Here is a 21,874-nt window from a genome sequence, read left to right on the forward strand (position 1 = left end):
CAAAACCTACATAACCGTGAAATTCAGTTCATGGAGTCGTCAGAGTGTGCAGACTGATCCGATTTCGGCCAACATGCACCACACACACACACACACACATACACACACTCACACGCACACACACACACACACACACACACACACACACACCGTAACCCGAACACCACAAATCACAACAAAAAGTACGATTATTCCGAGAGAGAGAGAGAAAGCAACTTGTGGAGTGCAGCTTCCTTGGCCCTGACCCTGAAAGGGAAATTACTCAAGTGGTTGCAATTACTTCCTTGTACATTTGGCCGTCTTTTGCGTTGGATTTATTTTTTTGCGTCGAAGAAGCAGTGAGTGAAAGTTTTCAGTGGATTATCGCTTCATCGAGGAACGACACACGTTTCTTGACTTAGTGACTGCATTCCTTGTTGCTGGTGACTTGCCGGTGTTCGAGGTATCGTCGATTTTGATCTGTTATTCCTTTGAGACAGTGTCTTCAAAATTCTCGATCGAAACAGAAAATAGCCATCCAGAAGTTGAGTATTAAGAACAGCGACAATTATAGTTGTAGTGGTCATGTCAAGATTTTTCTTTATAGTTCCCATAATCGTAATAATTGTTTCAGATGTAATAATGCACACGCATAAAATAATGAAAAAGTTGCTAACACTCGTCAAACTATGGTGACATCCGTTATGCATGCAGTACGTGCGTGCGTACCTTTGTATTTGTGTAAGCATGCCCCATACATGCACTCTTAACAACGCTCCCCCCCTCACCCCCCTCACCCCCCTCCCCCCCCCCCCCCACACACACACACACATACACTCCCATCACTCCAACTTTCCACCCCCACACACAGAGACACACACACACACACACACACACACACACACACACACACACACACACACACACACACACACACACAGGATCAAGTGTTATGTCACTGACTTTTAAAATGAAAAAAAATTAAACCAAACAAGAATGAACACACATGTACACATGCACAGACACACGCACGCACGCACGCACACACGCACACACACACACACACTAAGAGGAGAGAGTTAAATCAAGGATGGATCCTGCTTTTATAATGAAAAGATGTCAAACAAAACAACAACAAAACAAATGAACACATGCACACAGACACACACACATGTTTGACATATGCTCAAGAGGTATTTTTCAGTGATCCACTGCATTTGTTAAAGAAGCTGCAAAGCATTGATTGTAAGGCTTATAAACTCGATCACTCTAGTCTAGGTGTGCCCATTCTTACATCAAATTAGGAACTTACAGAGAAGCAGGTGTTTTATATCTTGAACAAAGGAAATTAAGCTTCAGCCACGAAATTTATTATTAAATCTTTCGCATGTGAAACCTTTTCAAAAGAAGAAGCTAATGAGTTCACAAAAAAAAAAAAAAAAAAAATGCTAAAAGAGCTAATTAAGATGATACAGTCTATGACATTTATTAATACATTTGCTTCATATATCATTAGTGTTACAGAATCAAAAGACAATCAAATTGCAAAAATACCTGCTTTTTCACCAGTCCCTGAATGGAAGCAGTGTAAAGCTACCACTGACATAGGTTACACAGACATGTCCAAGAAAATGCAGTTACCATTTCTGTTAAAAAAAAACTAAAAAAACTAAAGTACTCTCCCATATGGAAAATTAATATTCAAATTATCTAAAAAAAAATAAATAAATAAAAAAATTAAAAAAAACATACACAGATGGATCTGTTCCAGAAAATGGTAATTCAGGAGCAGCTTTTGTAATTCTTTCATTTAGAATAGAAAAATTATACTATATTAATAGACAATATTCCATTTTCACAGCTGAACTTACAGCCATACTTATGGCCTTAAATTATATTTCAGATGTTCCGAAAACTGTATGTGATGTTTTGTTATGTGGAGACTCAAAGTCAGTATTACAAGCTATTGAATCTCCAAATTTAAAGAAGCAAATTGAAATGACAGTGGAAATAAAACATATTATTCATCAACTGACAAAACAGGGCAATAATATAACCCTCTGCTGGGTACCTTCACACTGTGGAATGTCTTCTAATGAGTGGGTAGACCAAGCAGCTAGAAGAGCAGCACGTAATTTCGAAGGCACAGTACAACTTGACATCCAGTTAGATCTACATGAAGGCTTGAGTATTATAGAAAATGTATCCAAAAATCGATTTAAGAAATTGCTTATAGATTCAAATAATCAATATTACCAATATTGTGTAAACACAAAGAATGCGGCTAATCCCAAAGTTTTTTTTTTCTAAATTTGACACCAACAGCACATTCAAGACAAACTACAAGTCTGATGTAATGTACAGAATTCGTACAAAATTTTCTCAAAATGTAAAATGTATGTGTGGTAAACAAATAACTGTAAGCCATCTACTCATTCATTGTCCAAGCAATTTCTACCAAATTCCATTATCCATTGAAAAGATTTTGAATGATTATTCATTGCTTTGAAAGTTTTCAGAAATTTTAAACTCCAGTCCAGTTGGTATCCTCCTTTGATGTATTTTGATTATATATTTACATGGTTGTAAGTTAATACTTTTTGATATGCATGCATACACATATTCTCCCTCCTATGACACTCTCATTCATTACACACCACAATCTCTTTATACTTTAATTTCTTATAATATACTTTTCCTTTAATAGTAATACATATTATTAACACTTTCTTACACTGTTATTCACATACCTTCCCTTTCTTTCATCCACTGCTACTCCTCTTTCAGTCTAATAACACTTTTTGTGAATAGAAGTTAAACTTAAGATCTCTCTCTCTCTCTCTCTCTCTCTCTCTCTCTCTCTCTCTCTCTCTCTCTCTCTCTCTCTCTCTCTCTCTCTCTCTCTCTCTCTCTCTCTCTCTCTCTCTCTCTCTCTCTCTCTCTCTCTCTCTCTCTCTCTCATGCACTCACATGCTCACACACACACACACACACAGACACACACACACACACACACACACACACAATCGCACACTCAATAAACAACAACAACAACAACAAAAACAAGCAACAACAACAACAACAAAAAACACTCACGAAAGGGGCTAAAATCAAATGAATGACTTCTGCTTTTATTATAAAAAAAAAATCGTAAAGCAAAATATTGCATGAACACACAGAGAAGACAGTTAAACTCATGGCTTAGTCTTTGTCCCATCTGTAAGTGCTTAGAACTACTAATACCACTACTTTTGTACACCTTTTTAATATATATATATATATATATATATTTTTTTTTTTTTTTTTTTTTTTTTTTAATCTATTGGGATCCCTCATAAGTGTGAGAGAGGGAGACAGGCAGAGATTTTGTTTGTCATCCTGTTGTGATGTAATTTTGTCTCTGTGTGTTTGTGTGTGTGTGTGTGTGAGAGAGAGAGAGAGAGAGAGAGAGATTTTGTTTGTCATCCTGTTGTGATGTAATTGTGTGTGTGTGTGTGTGTGTGTGTGTGTGTGTGTGTGTGTTTGCATTTGTCTACATAAAGATATATATATACATGTGCATTCATATGCCTTCTGTTAAGCGTGCTTGACTGCTGAAATGACGGGAAAACGACAGCTGCCACAAATGAACTATTTATTGAACTGAATGGTTCCAGGAAATGGATTATCGGTTTCGAGAAACTCTTCGCAAGAGTCGCATTTTCCTTCTGGAGAATGTCATCTTTGATGTTCTGACTGACCACCTCATTGATCAAGACATCTTCTCAGACGGTATGCTGGATTACATCAAGGTATGTGTGTGTGTGTGTGTGTGTGTGTGTGTGTGTGTGTGTGTGTGTGTGTGTGTGTGTGTGTGAGATGAATGTGTGTGTATTTGTATAATTTGTATTTCTTTTTATCACTACAGATTTCTCTGTGTGAAATTCAGGGCTACTCTCCCCATGGAGAGCGCGTCGCTACACTACAGCGCCGCCCATTTTTTATATATTTTTTCCTGCAAGCAGTTGTATTTGTTTTTCCTATCAAAGTAGATTTTTCTACAGAATTTTGCCAGGAACAACCCTTTTGTTGCCGTGGGTTCTTTTTCATGCGCTAAGTGCATGCTGCACACGGGACCTTGGTTTATCATCTCATCCGATGACATCCGGTGATGTGTGTGTATGTGTGTGTGACTGTGTGGTTTTTTGTGTGTGTGTGTGTTTGTGTGTGTGAACTTCTTTTTATGTGTTGACAATACTTAATAGTGTTTATGATATTATTATATAAATTGCATTGGTTAATGATGATGATGACTTTTTAGTTTAAAAACAAAATCATTTATATATCTAAGTTTGATGTTTGGGATAAATTACATTAGAATTCTGCTGAAATGTGTGTGTGTGTGTGTGTGTGTGTGTGTGTGTGTGTGTGTGTGTGTGTGTAGGTATAGGTGAACTTCAAAATAATGATATCAGTGCTAACAAACTTTTTTTCTTTATGTAAGCACATCAAGATTCATTGCAATTTACATACACAGAATTTGTACAGTGTGGATAGGATGATGTTTCTTTTCCAATACAAGTGTGATGTTCTAGATGTTTTAGATTTATTTTTGTCATAATTGCAGCAGGGGCAACTGAAAACAATATAAGTTTGATGTTTTAGATAATTTATTTTTGTCATAATTGCAGCATAGGCAACTGACAACAATATAATTATAACTTGTATAAGCTTGATGTTTTACTTTTAGATGTTTTAGATTTATCTTGTCATAACTGCAGCAGAAACAGCTGAGGACAAAAAAACCAAAAAAAACCAAAACAAACAAACAAAAATATAACTGTAACTTCAGCAGAAACAGCAACAACAACAACAACAACAACAACAAAAATTATAGCTTTGATGTTTAAGATGTTTTAGACTTATTTTGTCATGCTTGCACCAGAAGCAACGGACGACAATTTTTTTCTGGGTTTTGGAGCTGGACAAGAAAATTAATTTTATGTATCAAATACTGTACTGTTATGTCTTACAGGCTGGTAGTGACCGTATCGAAAAGATCCGGCGCATGCTGGACTACCTGGTCCGGAGGCCCAACTCATGCTACGACAGGTTCCTGACGGCTCTCAACAATTCTGGGCATGAACACTGCGTCAACTACATCCAGCAGAACTACGTGCAGTCCGGTGCCACCCAGGTTCACTTTTTTTCTGACTGCTGCGTTTGTTCAGATTAACGTATATGTATGCATGCGAGCATGCACATACACATGCACATCCAAGCACGCACACACACACACAGAGACGTACACGCGTGCACGCACGCGTGTACGCACGCGCACAGACACACATACACGCACACGCACGCGCACACACATGCAAGCATGCATGCGTGCGCACACACACACACACACACACATATATGCAAGCGTGCATACACACACATGCATGCACGCACAGACACACACAGACACACACGCACACACATACACACACACACATGCAAGCGCGCACACACACACACACACACACACACACCCACGAACGCACGCAGAGTGAATGTATATAATCACAAGAAATCTCTCCCTCTCTCTCTCTCTCTCTCTCTCTCTCTCTCTCTCTCTCTCTCTCTCAAGGCACAAACTCTTTTCACCTTTCAGTTTGGGTTGACTTGATTTCAACATGCTCTGACCTCTGAACCCCCAAAGGTCTCTGACCCTTTGCCGCCACCGACAGTTCCACCGACACTGCCACAGTCCTCTCCGGCGTGGAAGGATGACGAAGATGTGCCAATGGAAAGCTCTTCCTCCGGTTCCTCAGAAATAACCCCACCTCCTCACGTCTACCCAGCAGCAGCGGAAAACGTACGGCTGGGCTTCCCGGAAATCTCCACCAGCATGAACGTTTACGCGGGGTCCTTCAGCACTCCGGTACAGGAGAGCGGCGTGCATGGAGGGGCAGTAACTCCCAGCTCTGCCAGCAGGGAGGGCGGGGGACAGGAGGGTATGAACGGCGTGGAGCCCGCCTTTGGCGTTTTACAGTCAGGTTGGTTCTGGGGTTTTTTGTTGTTGTTTTTTTGTGTGTGTGTGTTGTTGTTGTTGTTGTGCAGCGTTCTGCATCCTGCATTTTGAGGAGTGAGGCAGCAGAGTGGTTAGGATGCTCAGCTGCCAGTACAGAGAGTCCATGAGCATCATCACTACCATTGAGAATATGATATATTCTTAACCATCATCATTGCCATCACCACCGCCATCACCTCCACTACCATCATCATCATCAGCATCAGCGTCATTATCGTCATCACCACCACCACCATCACTAGCATCACCTCCACCACCACCATTATTATCATCATCATCATCATCATCACCATCATTATCATCACTGACATAGAGAACCGATGAGAGACCAACAAGCATGCATTATGTTCATCATGTCAACATCATCACCGTCATTATCATCATCATCACCACCATTATCATCATCATCACCATTATCATCATCATCACCAACACCACCACAATCATCATCATTATCGTCATTATTATCATCATTGTCGTCGTCATCGTCATCATCATCATCATCGTCATCATCATCATCATTGTCATCATCGTCATCATCATCATTGTCATCATCACCACCACCACCAGCACCACCACCACCATCATCATGATCATGATCATCGTCATGATCATCATCATCATCATCACCACCACCACCACCACCACCACCACCACCACCACCACCACCATCATCATCATCATCATCGTCATCATCATCATTGTCGTCATCATTGTCGTCATCATCGCCATCATCATCATAATCATCATTCAGTAACAATGAGAACTGTTCATGTTCATGATGCTGTCCATTCTGGTTACAGAGGTCAACAGTTCATTCAGCCATCGTGGAATGTTTCCAGTTAACCTGACGCCATACGACCAGCTTTTTCTGTCAAGCCCTGCCAGCGTAAGTCAGTCAGTCCTGTCTGTCTGGCTGTCTCTTGGACATTGTTGTTGTGTTTCCTTGGAAACAATAACAATAATAATAATAATGATAATGGTATTTATATAGCGCTGAATCTTGTGCAGAGACATATCAAAGCACTTTCGCACCAGTCATTCACACGCATGCATAACTCTAAAACTGGAGAAACTGAAGACAAGGAAGAGGCAGGGAAGAGGTGGGTTTTAAGGCCAGACGTGAAAGAGCTGAGTGTGGAGACTTGACGAAGCGAAAGAGGAAGTTCATTCCAATTGCAAGGTCCAGAGACAGAGAAAGAACGACGGCCAACAGTCAAGTGTTTGAATCTGGGTATGCATAAACAGAGTGGATCCGAAGCCGATTGTAGTGAGCGAGATGGAGTGTAGAGGTGAAGGCAGCCGCAGAGATAGGAAGGGGCAGTTTTGTGAATACATCTATAACATAGAGTGCTCAGATCTTTTCTTTCTGAGGACAAGTCGGGCAGCAGAGTTTTGTATGCGTTGAAGGGACTGAATGGATGAAGCAGGCAAACCAGACAATAGAGAGTTACAGTAGTCAAGCCGAGAGAGAATGAGAGAAAGGACAAGTCTAGATGTTGCGTCAGCGGACAGATATATCCGGACGGAACTGATGCACCGCAGTTGACAGTAGCAGGACTGGCATGTCTGACTGATAAATTTTTGCATGGACAGTGTGTTGTCAAGGACAACACCGAGGTTCCTGACTGACCTGGAAACGAAGGAACAATGAGGCTAGTGGAGCAAAGAATCTAGCTGCAACAAAGAGAGGCAACTCCGTCCATCCGCAAGGTACACAACTTCAAGTCAGTGCTATTTATGTGCTACTGATTCAGCTGGCTCACAGGTCAATGAATCCAATGTTTCCTTTTATTTTACCCGTGTGTGTGCTGCATCAGCACCATGAGCGTCACTGACTTGAAGTTGTGTACCTTGTGGATGGAGAGAGCTGCCGCTTGCTGTTGTTTCCTGAAAAAAGTTTCCAAACGTTAACCAGTCCCCAAAGGCTGCAGTACTTACTAAACTAAGAGCCAGTGCAGTCTTGCCTCCTAGTTTGTTAGAGTCACAGAAGGTTACGCAAAAACACTAAGCTGTAAACAAATTCCCATTGCAGTGGGGAAAGCATGCGTTGATCCTGCAGCCCTCAATAAGCTGTTGGTCTGGCTGTAAGCTGATGTGAATAACCTGAGGGATGAAACCCTTTTTGACTCACTTGTGTAAACAAAGTGAGTCTATGTTTTAACCCGGTGTTCGATTGTCTGTCTGTGTGTGTGTGTGTGTGTCTGTGTGTCCGTGGTAAACTTTAACATTGACATTTTCTCTGCAAATACTTTGTCAGTTGACACGAAATTTGGCATAAAAATAGGAAAAATTCAGTTCTTTCCAGTCATCTTGTTTAAAACAATATTGCACCTCTGGAATGGTCACAAAAAAATAAAAATGAAGCCTAAGTATATGCAAACTGCATTTACTGTTATATTTATATTTTTTGTATTCTCTAAACTTAGCACTTTGACCTCTTATTCTGACACAACAACAAGAGGATTAATGCTACGGGACTTGATTTATCACAAGTGAGTCTTGAAGGCCTTGCCTCTCTTGTCTTATGTGTATTTGTATTTCTCTTTTTATCACAACAGATTCGTCTGTGTGAAATCTGGGCTGCTCTCACCACGGAGAGCGCGTCGCCACACTACAGCGCCACCCTTTTATTTATATTTTTTTCCTGCGTGCAGTTTTATTTGTTTTCCTATCAGAGTGGACTTCTCTACACAACAGAATTTTGCCAGGAACAACCCTTTTGTTGCCGTGGGATATTTTACGTGCACTACGTGCATGCTGCACACAGGGCCTCGGTTTATCATCTCATCCAAATGACTAGCGTCCAGACCACCACTCAAGGTCTAGTGGAGGGGGAGAAAATATCGGCGGCTGAACCGTGATTTGAACCAGTGTGCTCAGATTCTCTCGCTTCCTAGGCGGACACGTTACCTCTAGGCCATCACTCCACTCTGGTATTGGTAGTAGTTGTAGTAGTAGTAGTAGCAGCAGTGGTAGTAGCAGTGGCAAGCTATTTACAGCTTAATCTTTTGAGAAGGACTACCACTGTCATCACTATTATTATCCTCATTAGTAGAAGTGGTACTAGTAGTAGTAGTAGTAGTAGTCGTATCATCAGCAATATTCTTCTTCTTCTTCTTATCATCATCTTTGTATTATTTGGTCTTCTACTTCTTCTTCTTCTTCTTCTTTATTTTTATCATTCTTCTTCTTCTTCCTCTCCTTCTTCTGCTCCTTCTTCTTCTTCTTCTTCTTCTTAGTGTTTATCATTGTCATTCTTCTTTGTCTTCTTATTGTTGTTTATTATCTTCTTTCCTTTCTTCTTTTTCTTCTTCTGCTCTTTATTTTCTTTTTCATCTTTTTTTCTTCTTCTTCTCATCATTATCACCATCATTATTATCATTTCTTTTTTTTTTTTTCTTTTTTTAAAAATTATTTTTTTTATTTATTTTTAATCATATTATATATATATATATATATATTTTTTTTTTTTTTTTTTTTTTTTTTTCCAAGGCCTGACTAAGCGCGTTGGGTTACGCTGCTGGTCAGGCATCTGCTTGGCAGATGTGGTGTAGCATATATGGATTTGACCGAACAGCAGTGACGCCTCCTTGAGCTACTGAACTGATACTGAATACTGAATACTGATGATGCTGCAGGTGTACAAAATGAACAGCGATCCCCGAGGTCTGGCCCTGGTCATCAACAACGAGACGTTCACGACGCTGTCGCCCAGGATGGGGAGCACGCGGGACATGGAGAACCTGCACTTCCTCTTCAAGCGGCTCGGCTTCAAAATCTGCCATGAGAAGAACAGAACGGCCCCGGTGTGTGTGTGTGTTGTGTGTGTGTGTGTGTATGTGTGTGTGTGAGTGTTTGTGTGTTGTGTGTGTGTTTGTTTTGTGTGTGTGTGTTGTGTGTTTGTGTGTGTTTGTAAGTGTGTGTGTGTGTGTGTTTTGTGTGTGTGTGTGTGTGTGTTGTGTGTGTGTTTGTTTGTGTGTGTGTGTTGTGTGTGTGTTGTGTGTGTGTATGAGTGTGTGTGTGTTTGTAAGTGTGTGTGTGTGTGTTTTGTGAGTGAGTGTGTGTGTGTTGTGTGTGTGTGCGTGTATGTGAATGTGTGTTGTGTGTGTGTTTGTGTGTGTGTGTTGTGTGTGTGTGTGTTTGTGTGTGTTTGTAAGTGTGTGTGTGTGTGTGTGTTTTGTGTGTGTGTGTGTGTGTGTGTGTGTGTGTGTTGTGTGTGTGTGTGTGTGTTGTGTGTATGTGAATGTGTGTTGTGTGTGTGTTTGTGTGTGTGTGTGTGTGTGTGTTTGTGTGTGTGTGTGTTTAATGTGTGTGTGTTGTGTGTTTGTAAGTGTGTGTGTGTGTGTGTGTGTTGTGTGTTTGTGTGTGTTTGTAAGTGTGTGTGTGTGTTTGTGTGTGTTGTGTGTATGTGTGTGTGTTGTGTGTTTGTGTGTGTTTGTAAGTGTGTGTGTTTTGTGTGTACGTGTGTTTGTTTGTAAATGTAGGGAAGTGGGGATTAAGGGGGAAGTGTGTGTGTGTGTGTGTGTGTGTGTGTGTGTGTGTGTGTGTGTGATTGTCCACAAAATATAGTATCTGTATTTGTATTTCTTTTTATCACAACACATTTCTATGTGTGAAATTTGGGCTGCTCTCCCCAGGGAGAGCGCATCGCTACACTACAGTGCCACCCATTTTTTTGCATTTTTTCCTGTGTGCAGTTTTTATTTGTTTTTCCTATCGTAGTGGATTTTTCTACAGAATTTTGCCAGGAACAACCCTTTTGTTGCCAGGGGTTCTTTTACGTGCGCTAAGTGCATGCTGCACACGGGACCTTGGTTTATTGTCCCATCTGAATGACTAGCATCCAAACCACCACTCAAGGTCTAGTGGAGGGGGGGAGAAAATATCGGCGGCTGAACCGTGATTCGAACCAGCATGCTCAGATTCTCTCGCTTCGTAGGCGGACTCGTTACCTCTAGGCCATCACTCCACTGTATTGCATTGCATCATGAGGAGCCACTGTGGCATGGGCATTCTGATCCAGTGTTCACCAGTGAGCAGGGTTCCAGGCCCCTGTATCAGCCTGGTGTTGTGTCCCTTGAGAAAGGCCCTTTACTCTGATTTCCCTCACACCACCCAGCTGTGAATGTGGTACATGTCTCTCAGCAGAGGAAGGTAAAAATACAGTGGAAAGAGAGGACCAGGCTCTCTGCCTTCCTGTGCCGAGTTCCAGAACGCGGTGGATAGGAACTAGCTGCACCGATGGTTGCGAAAGACTATGGGATCGTTTAACCTTTAACTCACTCCGGACGAATAGTTTTCTCCCTTGATTTTCCCTACAGACGACCCATCTGTTAAGGTTTGGAAAGAAAAAAAAAATCACGAAAAATTCAAAACATAAAGTAACTGAATGAAACTCACTGTACTTGACCCATTGACCTCTCTCCTCACATTGTGTGAGTGCCCACCCCCCCTCCCTTTTCACTGCTCTCAGAAGCTGAGTCACTATCAGTACCTTATTTCTGGTAGCTTTCTTCACTGCAGATACTTTATTCAATGTCTTCATCATCCTTGTCGATGTTGAAACCTTCAGTTTGAAGCATTTCAGTCACTTCAGCAGCAGCAAAAGCCACTGCCCTGATCTAGTTTGCTCCAAAAATTTCCACTTGTATCGCCTGCACCATTTTCGATACATATGCAGATTAGCTTGTAACGTGGGGTCCTGAACTCGCTGGCTCGCTGTGCAGTGTGTTGTTACAAAATCTCATGAAGAAACTTTCCATTCAACCCTTTACACGTTCTCAATGCCCGGTGCAGCTGCGATTGTTATGCTACCCCATGAGGAAAACGTGGAACAATTTTTAATTGTGGAAACCGCTATAGTGTTCCATCATCTGGAACGCTACCTTACATCAGGAACGCTATAACGTTTTTGTGAGTTAATCGCCATCCTCATGACAACAACAACAATGATAATGATAACACAATTACACTTATGGTCTCTCTTTTTTTTTTTTCTTTTTTTTTTTTTTTTTTTAAACTACCGTAAAGTTCAGTCTAAAAGCCGCAACTTTTTACCTTTAATCACCATCATCATAACAACAACAATGATAATGATGACAATTACACTCACACACTATTTTTTACCTAACAATTACACTCACACACTTTTTTTTTTACCAGTCTACCTTTAATCACCATTATCATGACAGCATCAACAATGACAATGATAGCACAATTACAGTCACACACTATTTTTCAACAGTCTACCTGTAATTAATCACCATCAAGACAACAACAACAGCAACATCAGCAATGATCATAATTTTTTTTTTTTTTTTTTTTTTTTTTTTTTTATATATATATATATATGATAGTCAGTTGTGTCCGACTATGACCATCAGAACAGCAGAGGAGGCAACTGCTGTTCCGACTATTTGGGAGCTAGAATTTGATTATAGTGGAGAGTGTCTTGCCCAAGTATATCCCCACTCTCTCGACCAAGAGAGTTTTAGGAGAGTCAGCGTTGGGAATGATAATGATAACACAGTTGCATTCACACTTCCTTTTTTTTTCTTCTTCTTCTTACCACTCTACCTTTAACCCTTTCACCGCCAGTCAATTTAGAGTACAAAATTCCCTTGTGGTATAAACACAGAAAAGACAGTGGCTAAGAACAGCTGGGGATTCCCCCTGTGATGTATAGAAAATATGGCCTATCCTACCACCGAACATTAAGAGCAGTAGGTTCATGGATAACAGACCAATGAATGGTCACCTTTCAGTGACATGGGTCCTCTACCACGCCTGTGCATAAATGCGAGTTTGGCGGTGAAAGGGTTAATCACCATCATGGCAGCAACAGCAACGATAATGATAAATCAGTGACACTCACACATTCCCCCACCCCCACCCCCCTACCCCCATCTCACCGTTTCAGGAAATGCGAGCCCTCCTCAAGTCCTTCGCAGAGTACCAGCCGCTGGAGAGCATCGACTCCTTGGTGGTGATCATTTTGTCGCACGGGGGCCGGGGAGGGATCGTCTTTGGGCGGGACGGTGCCCACGGCAACGGGAAGCCTCAGGACTACATCACGGACGAGGAGATCCAGGACAGGTTCAGCGCGCGCAACTGCCCTCTGATGGCCCAGAAACCTAAGCTGATCGTCATTCAGGCTTGTCGGGGGTGTGAGTGTCGCTTGGTCTTCTTCATTCATTCATTTGTTGGTTCGTTGGTTCATTTATTTATTCAATCATTCGTTCGTTTGTTTATTTATTCGTCCGTTCATTCATTCCTTCATCTGTCTAGGGTGTGAGTGTTGCCTGTTCTTCATTCATTCATTCATTCATTCATTTACTCATCCATTTGTTCGTTCCTTGGTTCGTTTATTACTTCAATCATTCATTCGTTTGTTCGTTTATTCGTTCGTTTTTTTCAGTCATTCAATCATTCATCTGTCGGGTGTGTGAATGTCACCTGAACTTCTTCATTCATTCATTCATTCATCCATCCATTTGTTCGTTAGTTCATGCAGTCATTCATTCATTCGTTTGTTCATTCATTCTTTCATTCTTTCTTCCTTTCTTTCTTCTTCACTTCTTCCAGTAGTTACCATTCTTTTTTTCTTTCTTCCTTCCTTCCTTCCTTCCTTTTCTTTCTTCTTCACTTCTTCCAGTAGTTACCAGCGCTCTTTCTATCACCATTCATTCTGTTATCTTCTTCGTTCATGGGCTGCAACTCCCATGTTCATTCATATGTAAACAAGTGGGGGTTTTTTTACGTGTATGACTGTCTTTACCCCACTTTGTAGGCAGCCATACTCCGTTTTCGGCATAATGCATGCTGGGTATGCTCTTGTTTCCATAACCTACCAAACGCCGACATGGATTACAGGATCTTTAACGTATGCATATTTTATCTTCTGCGATGCGTACACACATGCGCAAGCCGGTCTGCACATATGTTGAGCTGGGAGATCCGAAATAAATCTCCACCCTTTACCCACCAAGCGTCATTACTGAGATTCAAACCTGGGACCCTCAGATTGAAAGTCTAACGCTTTAACCGCTCGGCTGTTGCAGATGTGGCGTGACGTATATGGATTTGTCGGAATGCAGTGACACCTCCTTGAGTTACGGAACTGAACTGAAATCGGTGCAGTATCAGTATCAGTATCAGTAGCTCAAGGAGGCGTCACTGCGTTCGGACAAATCCATATACGCTGCACCACATCTGCCAAGCAGATGCCTGACCAGCAGCGTAACCCAACACGCTTAGTCAGGCCTTGAGAAAAAAGAGGAAAAAAAAAGAAAAAAAGAAAAATACATAAAAAAAGTACTACTACTACTACTAATATGTATCAGGCAGAAGAACTTGATGAAGTCAACTATAAGCGTGCAAAAAAAAAATAATAATAATAAAATAAAATAAAACAAATAAATCAATAGATATATAAATAAATATATAAATAAATAGGTAATTGAATAATAATAATATAATTAAAAAATAACTAACTAACTAAATAATAATAATAATGATTAAAATAAAACAAACCAAATAGATAAATAAAAAAGACAACAGTGATGATAAATAAGGAAGTAAATCTATTAAAAAAAAAAAAAAAAAATGCAGACACACATTCATACATACACACACATATGCATAACAGATATGCACCAAACATGCAGTTTCACAGATATGAAAGCACAGTCAAATACATATAAACGTACATGAGCCCCAACATACACACACACACACACACACACACACAGACAGTGTGCACTGTGAAACAACAACATGGCGACATAAGTGTTGTCCTTGGGCAAAATTCTGTGGAAGAAATTCACTGTGATCACAAACCTGTGGAGTGATGGCCTAGAGGTAACGCATCCGCCTAGGAAGCGAGAGAATCTGAGCACGCTGGTTCAAATCACGGCTCAGCCGCCGATATTTTCTCCCCCTCCACTAGACCTTGAGTGGTGGTCTGGACGCTAGTCTTTCGGATGAGACGATAAACCGAGGTCCCGTGTGCAGCACGCACTTAGTGCACGTAAAAGAACCCATGGCAACAAAAGGGTTGTTCCTGGCAAAATTCATGTATACTGACTTCCTCTAACTATAACATCAGCATTAGTGAAATATTTTGTAACTCTCACACCCCACTCACTCCCCCCCCCCCGCCCCCCCCCCCCCCCCCCCCCCCCCCGAGCAAATAAGCTTGGTTTTTTTTTGGTTTTTTTTTAAATCTTATTTTATATTGTTTTACATCTTTTCTTTTTTTTTTTTCTTTCTTTTTAAATTCTAATTTGTTTTATTTTATTTTATTTTATCTTATTTTATTTTATCTATAATGCAAGAAGTTCTCTCTGAAAAACCAAGACATCTGGGCTTGGATTTGTTATTCTCTCTCTCTCTCTCTCCTCCTCCTGGCAGTGAATGAAGACGGAGCCGACGGCATCCGTCACCACACTCCCACCCGCAACAAGAACAACAGCACCACCACCATGGACAGCGGCAGCAGCGGAACTCAGCTGGGTCAGGATTCTGGCAGCGGCAGCAGCAGTGCCTCCAGCTCCATGTCGGCGTCCTCGTCCTCCCGCACTGCCAACATGGCCGACATCTGCCTCATCCACTCCACTGTGCATGGTGAGATACATGGATATCAAATCAGATCAAATCAAAAAACACTTTATTAACCCACATGGAAATTAAGTTATGCAGTCGCAGGCTCGTTGTGAACACCACCAGCACAAAATCAATAGGACAGGTTGATAGGTAGGGAGATAGGTTGATTGATTGATATGTTGGTCGATAGATAGGTTGATTGATTGATAGATGAAGTGGTTGATAGATAGACTTGATTGATTAATTGATAGATAGATAGACTGGTTGATTAACTGATAGGTGGATGGGCAGGCAGGCAGGCATACTAGACTAAACTTGACGAGACTAGACTAGACTAGATAAATAGATATATAGAAAGAATCGAATTGAATTGAATAAATTTAATTTTCTGAGGGTAATACACTAAGCAAAATAATGCGTTTTTTTCATGCAGCCCTTGAACTGAAGGGGAAATAGTAACATAAACAAAGGGGGGAATCATCATATCAGCACAGCATGCATATTATAGTCATGGACACATGAATGGTAATTTGACATTTACAACACTAGATAGAGGAGAATAAGAGGAGAGAAATGTAAGGGGATGGATAGAGAGGGAAAGAGAGAGAGAGAGAGTACAAAACAATGAAGATTAACAAACATAGGTCGAGATAATGATCGATCAGTGAATAAAATGAAACAATTAAAAATAAATAAATAAATAATAAAGACAAACAAAACCCACACCAAAAAAATGAGGCTAAAATAAGCATGCACATGTTATAAAAAAAATTTAAAAAGCAAAACCAAAAAAACAACAGTAATAGAAATAATGCCATTTAAATTGTTGTGGGAGCAACAACCAAAAAAAAAAAAAAATATATATATATATATATATAGAGAGAGAGAGAGAGATATGTAGGTAGGTGGATAGGTGGATGGATAGATAGCGGTGGCTCTAGCGTTACATCAGTGTCATCCTCCTCCGGCACTGCCAACATGACCGACATCTTGTCTGATCCACTCCACTGTGCTTGGTAAGCTGGATAGATAGATAGATAGATAGATAGATTGACTGAATGATAGGTAGGCAGGTAGATATGTCTTATTCACTCCACTGTGCATGGTGAGCTGGATAGATAGATAGATTGATTGATTGATTTACAGACAAGCTAGACTAGACTAAAATAGATAAATGAATAAAAGAAGAAAAACTAGACTAGATGAGATTAGATAGCTAGATAGATTGATTTATTGATTGATGGATACACAGAGAGATAGAGACAGAGAGATAGATTGATTGATTGATAGGTAGGTAGGCTGGTATATAGATAGATAGATAGATTGGGGAATTGCATTTTTCCTCCAAGGGGAATCACATTTTTTTCCCCCAGGGGAACTGGGTTTTTTTTCCCCCAGGGGAATTGCATGTTATTACTTTGTATGTTTTCCAGGGGAATGGCATGTTGTGTTCGGTTTTGTTTTGTTTTGTTTTGTTTTTCCCAGGGGCATTGCATGTTGTTAAATTGTGTTTTGTTTTGTTTTCTTCCCAGGGTACGTGGCATACAGACACCCAGTTGATGGCAGTCCCTTCATTCAGGAGATGACGAGTGTTTTCCATGAAATGGCCGACAGAGAGCACCTGCACGACATGATGACGGAGGTAAGGGATTTTTTTTTTTTTTTTTCATTTTATTTTTATCTTACATGACAGTCAGTCATGTCTGATTTTGACCATGAGAACAGCCGAGGAAGCAACTGCTGTCCCGACTATCTGGGCTAGAATGTGATTATAGTGGAGAGTCTCTTGCCCAAGTTACATCCCCACTCTCTCGGCCAACAGGGTTTTAGGACAGTAGGCTTTGGGATGGTTCCCAAAGGTCTCACTAGCCCCCCAAGGCTGCAGGACTAAGAGCCAGTGAAATTTTGCTTCCTAGTTTGAGAGTCATCTTCACAAAAGACAAAGCTGTAAATGATTTCCCATTGCAATGGGGAAACCACATATTCATCAGGCCATGAAATGGTCCATTGTTTTGCAGATTTCAACCATTAGATAAAATATTTTAACTTAAAAAAGAACTATATGAAAAATAAAAATACTGAAGGAAAATATTAAAATGGAAAAAAAAAATCTCTCAATGATTCATAGCTGAGGCTCTGAAAATCATGCCAAGAATACACCAGATTGCACAGATTTTGAAAATGAGGTGTATTAACCTTTTTGACAGTTCAGACGCCGATCTGCGACTTCCTAGTTGAACGCTTCAGACGCTGATCGGTGACTTGTACGCTCAATGCCTCAGGCGCCGACCGGTGACTTGTACACTAGAGTTACCAGCCTCGCTTGTTCTTCTTTTCGTGAAACCACACAAGTTCGAAGTGTTCAAGGCGTGTTTCCGGAACGTCTATGCTACGTTTGAGTCGCAAGTTGACGCCCGTTGTTGAATATTTCCGAATTTATTTAGCAGATTTTTCCAGTCGAAGCATGGCCAGCCCTTTAGGAAACAAATGAAAGGGTGTTTACAACGGCATTGCAAATGATTTAGACGATAATTCTCTCGCTGTGTAATTTTTCATGTAGAAACTTATTCGATAAGCAGTTGTCAAAAAGATGTGCTAAATCGAAAGAATCATCCGGTTTGACTTGGTAAGGTAACCATACCTCCTCCCCATAAATCGATATTGGCATTATCAAAGTATCATATAGTTTAGATATGGTACCTGGATTGATGTTGATAGTTTTGAATGTTCTTCGTAAAGTATGCAATGCTTTGTTTGCTTGTTTAGTTAGGTGTTCCTGTGCTCTTATCAGACTTCCACTTTTATGGAATATATATTTATATTCTTCTGCTGTTTGTATTATATCTTCCCCACAGTGTGTGTGTGTGTGTGTGTGTGTGTGTGTGTTGCCAGGTGACACGGAAGCTGGCCAGCAGACAGCTGCCGGAAGACCTGCGCACCGTGCCCAGCACCACCAACACCCTCACCAAGAAGTGGTTCCTCAACCCTCCTCATCAGTGACAGCACACACACACACCCTTCCCCAGAGGGTCTCTGTCCCTGTCTCTGTCTGTCTGTCTGTCTCTCTCTCTCTCTCTCTCTCTCTCTCTCTCTCTCTGTGTCTCACCAAGAAGTGGTTCCTCAACCCTCCTCATCAGTGATAGTACACACACACCCTTCCCCAGAGGGTCTCTGTCCCTGTCTCTGTCTGTCTGTCTGTCTCTCTCTCTATCTCCTTCTCTTTCTGCCAGTCTGTCTCTGTCTTTCCCTGTCTCTGAATCTCAGTCTCTCTCTCTCTCTCTCCCCCCCTCTCTCTCTCTTTTTCTCTCTCTCTCTTTTGCTTGCTCTCTCTTTCTTTTCAAAGTTAAAATCGCCTTTTGAATTACGATTCATTCATTGAAAGATGCATTTGTTTTGAGGGAGAGTAAGTGGTGAATGACATTCTGTGATGACATTTTTTTTTTAACCTTCCCATATTGTTTTAATGAAAATGTTTGACCACATAAAGGGGGTTCATTGCTCAACCATCAGTTTGCAGGCTGTTTTGTTGTCGCTGGTGGCAGTGATTGTTCAAGTGGAGTCATTTCCACTTTATGTGGAAGGATGTTGATTTGAGAGCATATGATTATTGATTCTGTCATGGACTTGGTGATTGAGCACTCTTCATTTCGTTATTTTTCGTTTCTGATATTTATATAGCCACCTATCCGTGGTCTGAGTCCAAATTCCTAGCACTTATGAAACGCAGCATCATTCACATGGCTTTTTTTTTTTGCTTTTTTTTTGGGGGTGGGGGGTGGGGATTTTGTATGCCTGTTATTTATAATTTTGTTCTGTATTACTATCTGTCTCTATTACTATCTTCTGATGAAAGGTTGAAGATTGACAGATTGGTCAGTGACAGGGCTTGTCCTAGAGTTATATGCGTGAACATTTTGTGGTTTCTTTTTTTTTTCTTTCTTTCTTTCTTTCTTCCCCCCCCCCCCCCCCCCTTTTTTTCACTTTGTACAGGACTGGTAAAAAGAGCACGTGTGTGGTCTGTTGGGCTATTATGATTTAATGCAACAACAAAAAGATGGAACATTTGTCATGGTGAGCAAACGATAATCGTGCAGGAAAACAAATTATCAGTGCCTTTGTCTCCTGTCTTGTATCAGGTACCTCACACACCCCCACCCCCCACCCCCACCCCCTCACCCACCCACCTATTTTTGTTTTGATTTGTTTGGGGTTTTTTGTTTTGTTTTGTTTTTTTAATCCAGTCTGTCAAAATATGTTTTGGAATGTTTTGGTGGTGTCAAAAGAATTGCTTGTTTTTTTTTATGTAGCACTGATATATGGTTACATATCCTTGTTGGAGAGATCATGTCCAGTGGTTAGAGAATTGGATTTTCATCCTGAGGGTCCTCTAGTTTGAATTTCAGCTTCGTCTGGTGTTGGGTTTTTTTGGGGTTTTTTTTTTTTTTGGGGGGGGGGGGGGGTTCGTGTTTTTTTCTGATGTGTGTCTGGTGGGTTAATGGTGGGGAGTTTTTCCTGATCCCCCAGATCGATATAATTGCAGACATGCTAGTGACTTAAACTTTTTTTTTTTTTTTTTTTTTTTTTTTTTAATGTGTATTCTCACGCAGATCATCTCAAGACGCGAATAAAATAACCCGTAATCCGTGCCAGTGCTTGGTCGGTTATGGAAATGCAAAATACCCAGCATGGCCCCCTCCCCTCACCCCCCACACCCCCCCCTCCCCACCCTCCCCCCTACTCCCCCTCCTTAATGGCTGAATAAAAATGGTCATACCCTGCTGCAAAAACACAGCGTATTTATCGCAGTTATGCAATTGAACATGTGGTAGCCCATAAATCCAGAAAGAAATCAAGTTACCTGGCACTGTGGTGAAGTGGTTAACATCATATATTGCTGTTGATTTTAGACATTAAGAAGTCGTGGGTTCAAATCTCATCAGAGCTATCCATGGACTGAGACTTGTCTATCAAAAAACATTTTATTTTTTTACAGTGGTTTGGAGTTGCAACATGAAGTGTGTACATATATAAACTGATATTCATGTTGCGTCATGTTGCATTGCATTTCACTGAATGATGTTTTCATGAATGATATTGCATTGTGTTGTATGTGTCAAACTGTCCTGCTTTGTGTCATGTTGAACTGTATTTTCTTTGTGCTGTACTGTGCTGTGCTGTGTTGAGTTGCCTTTTTTATACTGAATTGAATTGCACTGCATTGCATTGCATTGCATCATACCGTCTTTTTCTGTCTTGACTTGTCTTGCCTTGTTTTTGTCTTGTCCGGTTTTGTCAGCAATGATTTTTGTGTGTGAAAACTGAGGTGAGAAGAAAAATCGCACTTGACACAGTGCATCACCATCTGTTTGTTTGCCTGTTTCTTTCTGCCTGTATGTTTGTATTTGACTGCAGCTTCCAAGTAGATTTCATTCATCAACAGGTGTTTGCCAGAGACAGTTGTTTTTATGGCTAGGGATTTTTTTTCCTCCAGAACATTCACTTCCACCTTATCTCATGAGTCCAGCATACTCATTATTGTCTTAAAAAAATGGCCAAGAATCATTTCTTGTTCAATGAAATCATCTTTAGATTTTATGTATTCTTTAAATTCTATAAATGAAATGTTTTTTGGGTTTTGTTTTTTTGTTTGTTTGTTTGTTTGTGGGGGGTTTTTTTTTGTACGCATTTTCTACTTTATCGGTTAATTCATAAAAAAGAAAATAAAATAAAAAGATGATATAAAAGCAAAGGTTAAAGTTCTCATAGTCTTTTTTGTGGCAGTCGGGGCAGTGAATTCATATTCACCTCATCTAAGGCTTGATATAGGAAGGCGGGGACCAATAAGTACTTTCCGTTTTAAACCTTCTCACCTGGAGTGAGGACAAATTTATTTGTATTTTGTATTTATATTTCTTTTTATCACAACAGATTTCTCTGTGTGAAATTCGGGCTGCTCTACCAAGGGAGAGCGCATCGCTACGCTACAGTACCACCCTTTTTTGGGGGGGTATTTTTTCCTGTGTGCAGTTTTTGTTGTTGTTTTTTTTCCTATCGAAGTGGGTTTTTCTACAGAATTTTGCCAGAAACAACCCTTTTGTTGCCGTGGGTTGTTTCACATGTGCTAAGTGCATGCTGAACACAGGACCTCGGTTTATCATTTCATCCGAATGACTAGCATCCAGTCCACCACTCAAGGTCTAGTGGAGGGGGGAGAAAATATCGGCGGCTGAG

The 21,874-nt window shown here is 40.7% G+C and overlaps 1 protein-coding gene across 1 annotated transcript; it reads left to right on the top strand.

Annotated features, from left to right (window-relative positions):
- Window positions 1–295: 295 nt before the first annotated feature.
- On the top strand, window positions 296–21,006 carry LOC143301984 (cell death protein 3-like). Its single transcript, XM_076616466.1, has 10 exons — window positions 296–442; window positions 3,636–3,770; window positions 4,994–5,155; window positions 5,666–6,002; window positions 6,841–6,926; window positions 9,679–9,846; window positions 12,960–13,206; window positions 15,452–15,664; window positions 17,176–17,285; window positions 18,536–21,006. The coding sequence occupies exons 2-10, from the start codon at window positions 3,639–3,641 to the stop codon at window positions 18,641–18,643; spliced, it is 1,563 nt and encodes a 520-aa protein (XP_076472581.1). The 5' UTR covers window positions 296–442; window positions 3,636–3,638; the 3' UTR covers window positions 18,644–21,006.
- The last annotated feature ends 868 nt before the right edge of the window (window positions 21,007–21,874 follow it).

This window comes from Babylonia areolata, chromosome 28, assembly GCF_041734735.1.
Source record: "Babylonia areolata isolate BAREFJ2019XMU chromosome 28, ASM4173473v1, whole genome shotgun sequence".
Taxonomy (NCBI): domain Eukaryota; kingdom Metazoa; phylum Mollusca; class Gastropoda; order Neogastropoda; family Buccinidae; genus Babylonia; species Babylonia areolata.

Bases quoted from the DNA above. Each gene is read 5' to 3' on its own strand.
- LOC143301984 (XM_076616466.1), top strand. From the start codon at position 3,639: ATGGATTATCGGTTTCGAGAAACTCTTCGCAAGAGTCGCATTTTCCTT. The intron at 3,771-4,993 runs GTATGTGTGTGT...TATGTCTTACAG, and splicing joins GTATGCTGGATTACATCAAG to GCTGGTAGTGACCGTATCGA. The intron at 5,156-5,665 runs GTTCACTTTTTT...GAACCCCCAAAG, and splicing joins TGCAGTCCGGTGCCACCCAG to GTCTCTGACCCTTTGCCGCC.